Raw genomic sequence first — 4323 nt, forward strand, 5'->3', positions numbered from 1 at the left:
CTGGAATATTTGTTTTTCAGACTTTCAAAATCTGTCACATTTCACAAAATACAGTTTTGCTTTTCTGCTGTTTCTAGAAACTTGAGAGTCATGTCCGTGTCATAAAAATTAGGTTTGGGTTATAATATCAAGAAGGACTCCTTCATGAGTTGGAAAGGGTATATTTATGAAGTAGGCAGTTTATTTGGAGTTGGGGTGTGCAACATTTTGTTTTGTTGTTCTTTGACAAACAGATCACTATCTTGGGATTATCAGTTTGTGATTTTGAAACAGATTTTTTTGCCAATGTCCTTTGAGTTTTAATTCCAACACAAATCTTTAAGGGAGTTTTGGTTTTTGGCCTGATACACCCATGTTGATACTGTGGTGATGAAAAACACCAGAATGCTCAGAAGCAGGACATCCTTTGTTTAACATCATGAACAAATCCCCCAGAACCCTCTCCAGAATAGTGTTGTTGGTGATTTTGACACTTTTTTTTTTTATTTGCTCGGTGTTGCTAAACTTTGGTTCTGAGATCTGCAGCATTGAGTAGATGATAACAGGAGAAAGGATGCCAAAAAACAAGTATTTTGATCATTTCCGTGGAACAGACTGGCTTCTGAAGAAATCAACCTCTCATCCCATATTGTGGTCTAACGTTTTGAACAGTGACCTCAGAAACCTGGCTTCGTTCCCAAGCCCACAGAGTTGTCTAATTTTTTAGGACAGACTCGATGTGGTGATCACCGAGTTTAGATCTGGGAGATGTTTTAGCTATTCTAATGCAGGCTCCTGGAGGGGGACAATAACCACATGACAAACGGTGGGTGTTTGTAATGGCCTGACTGCATTAAGTGCTGTTTACTGTTCAGAATCGGTCCAAGATTTGTCCCTGTGGGACTTCAGGATGAACAGGTAGCTTTGTTTCGCCGTCCTTGGCACAGATGTGGAGGAACAAACAGAGCCAGGTGAGGTGGCAGTGCCAAGCCCTTCGTACGCATTTATTCATGGGCACGTGTGGGTTATATAATGGACCCCTTCCCATCCTCTTTCAGTCACAGCATTCTCAGCTCAGCAGTGAAAACTGTGCTTTTACTGAGGTAGAAGATGACGGGTATCCTGCAGTTTCTTTGTACGCTTCTATTTTCCTCCCTCGTGGTTGCTCTTCCCCCGGGGGCTGTGGTGGATGTGGACTCGAATAACCATGAGGTGCAAGCCTGCGCCTCCTTCGCCCTGGGGAGCTTCAATGAATTCAACAAGGACCCCCACCTCTATGTCATCACCAAGTTTTTCTCTGTTAAGATGGCTGTGAGTTACATGTACATCTCACCGTACATCTTGGAACTCAGATTATGACAAGTCTTGGCTTGAAAGCAGCTGTGATTATTAATGGATTTATGGATGCACATTGTAGGGTCTTTGTTTTAGTATAAGTGAAAGAAGTATTCATGTGCTAAGGTGTAGATGAAATTGAGAGAATTTCTGAAACGGGTGCAAGAAAGGGTGCAAAATTCTTTCTAGTTCTACTGGGTAACCATCAGCTCTTGGTCATTTTTAATTTCACATGTGAGAGTTATTGGGTTTTCTAGGCTGTCTGATTGAGTTTTGGATAGTTTTGGTAGGGAGACATTCCTTGGAAAGGCATCAGAATCTTCTGGTGTGGTGTAGTATGTAAAGGTTCTAAGAGAACAGTCGGAATACATCATTGATCTATGTTGGGTTTTGTGTAGCATTTCCAGATGCATCCTGAATTGAAGTGACTTGATAGCAGCATTCCAGTTCTATTACCAAATTCAAAATGTTGCAAAATGGTCCAATCTTTTCATCTCCTTTTCTAATTTGTCTTTATCATTTTGTTTCTTATTTTTGTTTCCCAAAGGGTGCATGTGGTTCCAGTATTTCCGGTTATTCTCAATGATTCTATGTATAATAGAATGTTCACTAAACAAATGTGTGATTTGTGGTATGGGGAGAAATAAGAGTACTCTCTGCTGGGTGAAGTCTCCAGATAGCTTTCACATTTGTTGACAGTGTGACTGAGGGGGGTTTGTGGGGTTTGTGTGATGATGTTAAAGTTGATCAGTCCAGATTTTGATTGAGAACTGTAAACTTGAATTAAAGTCAAAACCCAATATGATGTGGGAGTTGGGAAAATATGAGAGTTCTGACAAGAATGGAATGTGGAAAAATGAAGGTGATATATTTGGGCCATAAATATTTACTAATGTTATGTTGTATTTGCCAGTGGTGCCATTTATTATAATGTCGTGGCCTTCCGGGTCAGTAATCGTAGTTATATGTGAGTATGGCATATTTTTAGTAATGAAGATGGATACACCTTTTTTTATTGAAAGTGGAATGTTAGGCATGGTCAATCCACCTGGCTTTAAGTTTCCGAAATTCCGTTGCCTCCGTTAGGTAAATTTCCTGTAATCGGCAGAAGTACACTTTAGAAGTACACTTAAATGCATATCTAATCAGTTGGGCAGGGGGGAGGGGTGACAAAGTTAGTATTTAATGTTTAAGTTGCTCCCTAGATGGCTTGTTTCTACTGAATTTTGATTAGAGAAATCAACAAAATTAGACTATACTCTAAGCATATTTGCATACCACTGTACAGATATCAATGTACAGCCTAAGTGCAAACAACATCAAGATAAGAAAATGTTACTTATCGCACTGTTGCATACAAGTAAAAGTTACACTTAATCCCAGTTTATCACCTGTCTTATCTGAGATATTTTTGACAAACTATTTCATAATATAATCAAATAGTTTGTGTGTGAGTGGTATATGTTATTAATATTTTCCAGAACATTGGTGGGGGTGAGTACAACATGGAGGTAGAGGTGAGGAAGACAAAGTGCCTGAAGGGAAGCAAAGCAGATCCCAGCTCCTGCAATGCCCTGATCGATCCTGAAGCCAAGGTATTTTTCCATGTTTTACAGATCTTTCCTACAGCTTGGTAATTTAGTCAGTATAAACTAATAGGCTCTCACAACAAGTACACACTGGGCCCTATAGAGTGGCTCAGTCTGTAAACCATTAAAGAGCTTTAAAAGCTCAGTAAAGGCTCTGGCTTGAGCAAAATTCAGTCAGTAAACGTTGGAAATTCAGTAAGAGGTATACACATATCCCATATTTTCCATTACAGTTGTCAGTGATCTGTATGAAAGACATTGATATTATTATGGACAAAAGCGTAGTAAGGAAAAGGGTAGTCAGTCAAAGGTTTTTTTTTGTAGTTGAGCTTGCCAAAAGGATGTTGTGTTTGCATAGCATACACCCCATGGCTTGGCACCCTCACCACAACATCATAGTACATTACAATCATTTGGCAGACGCTTTTATCCAGAGTGACGAACAATAAAGTGATGTAAAATAAACCACCATAAACCTCTTCCTTTCGCTCCATCAGTAATACAGCTGGATGGTACTCTGGTGTTTGTGCACTTGGGTGTGAACAGCAGTACGACTGCCTGCAAATGCCCCTCAGCTCACGCTCTGTCTGTTTTGTGGCCCCTTAGTATGACATTTTAACTTCAAATTAAAAGTTACATCATATTGGGGTCCAATAAGAATCTCTGATGCTACTACACAAATAGGAGTCTCATCCTACCATCCAATAGAACAGTTCTATTCTTTCTCTCTCTCTCTCTCTCTCTCTCTCTCTCTCTCTCTCTCTCTCACTCTCTCTCGCTCTCTCTCTCTGCCTCAGCCACTCCGTTGCAACTTTGTTGTCCTGAGTACTCCATGGAAAGACATGAGGACCCTGATCCAGAGTTCCTGCGCACCCTGATCCAGACCAGATTCAAGCACAATCACTGCATCTACAAAATATTTCAAGCTGTGACAATTCAGATTTTCCTTTTCTGTGCCTGTCTGGCCACACACTGTTGGGTGTACGGAACATTTCCACACCCCCCACCCCCAGTGATCACCCCCTTTCAACAAAATGTATCATGGTTTCTATTGTGATTTTTCTATTCTCTTTAAGAGAAGGATGGTTTCCTGATTCTGTGATAAACCTATTCATGAGAATGCAAGGTCTGGTTTCTGTTATTTTGGGCTCTGTTATCAATGTGCATTGATCTATGCTGTGCTGCTGTTCCCTGGACAACAGAACCAGGTCACATACAGCACCACAGGACACCAGGGCACTGACTGTATTTCAAGACATACATTCACATAACATTTATTATATTCAACAATTACAATAGAAAAACCCAGTTTCAGCCCTTGGTGTCTAACATGTAGCCTTGTAACATTCTGGTAACGTGTCGGAAGTGTTGTGGCACCATTTTAGTAAGATTTCTTACTTTGCTTGATTTGAGACCCTTT

General features: G+C 40.3%; 1 protein-coding gene across 1 annotated transcript; it reads left to right on the forward strand.

Moving 5' to 3' along the window:
* Positions 1-859: 859 nt before the first annotated feature.
* LOC133125214 (cystatin-like) lies at positions 860-4023 on the forward strand. Its single transcript, XM_061236970.1, has 4 exons — positions 860-950; positions 1038-1290; positions 2796-2909; positions 3701-4023. The coding sequence occupies exons 2-4, from the start codon at positions 1090-1092 to the stop codon at positions 3779-3781; spliced, it is 396 nt and encodes a 131-aa protein (XP_061092954.1). The 5' UTR covers positions 860-950; positions 1038-1089; the 3' UTR covers positions 3782-4023.
* Positions 4024-4323: the final 300 nt, after the last annotated feature.

Source organism: Conger conger, chromosome 3, assembly GCF_963514075.1.
Source record: "Conger conger chromosome 3, fConCon1.1, whole genome shotgun sequence".
NCBI classification, from domain to species: domain Eukaryota; kingdom Metazoa; phylum Chordata; class Actinopteri; order Anguilliformes; family Congridae; genus Conger; species Conger conger.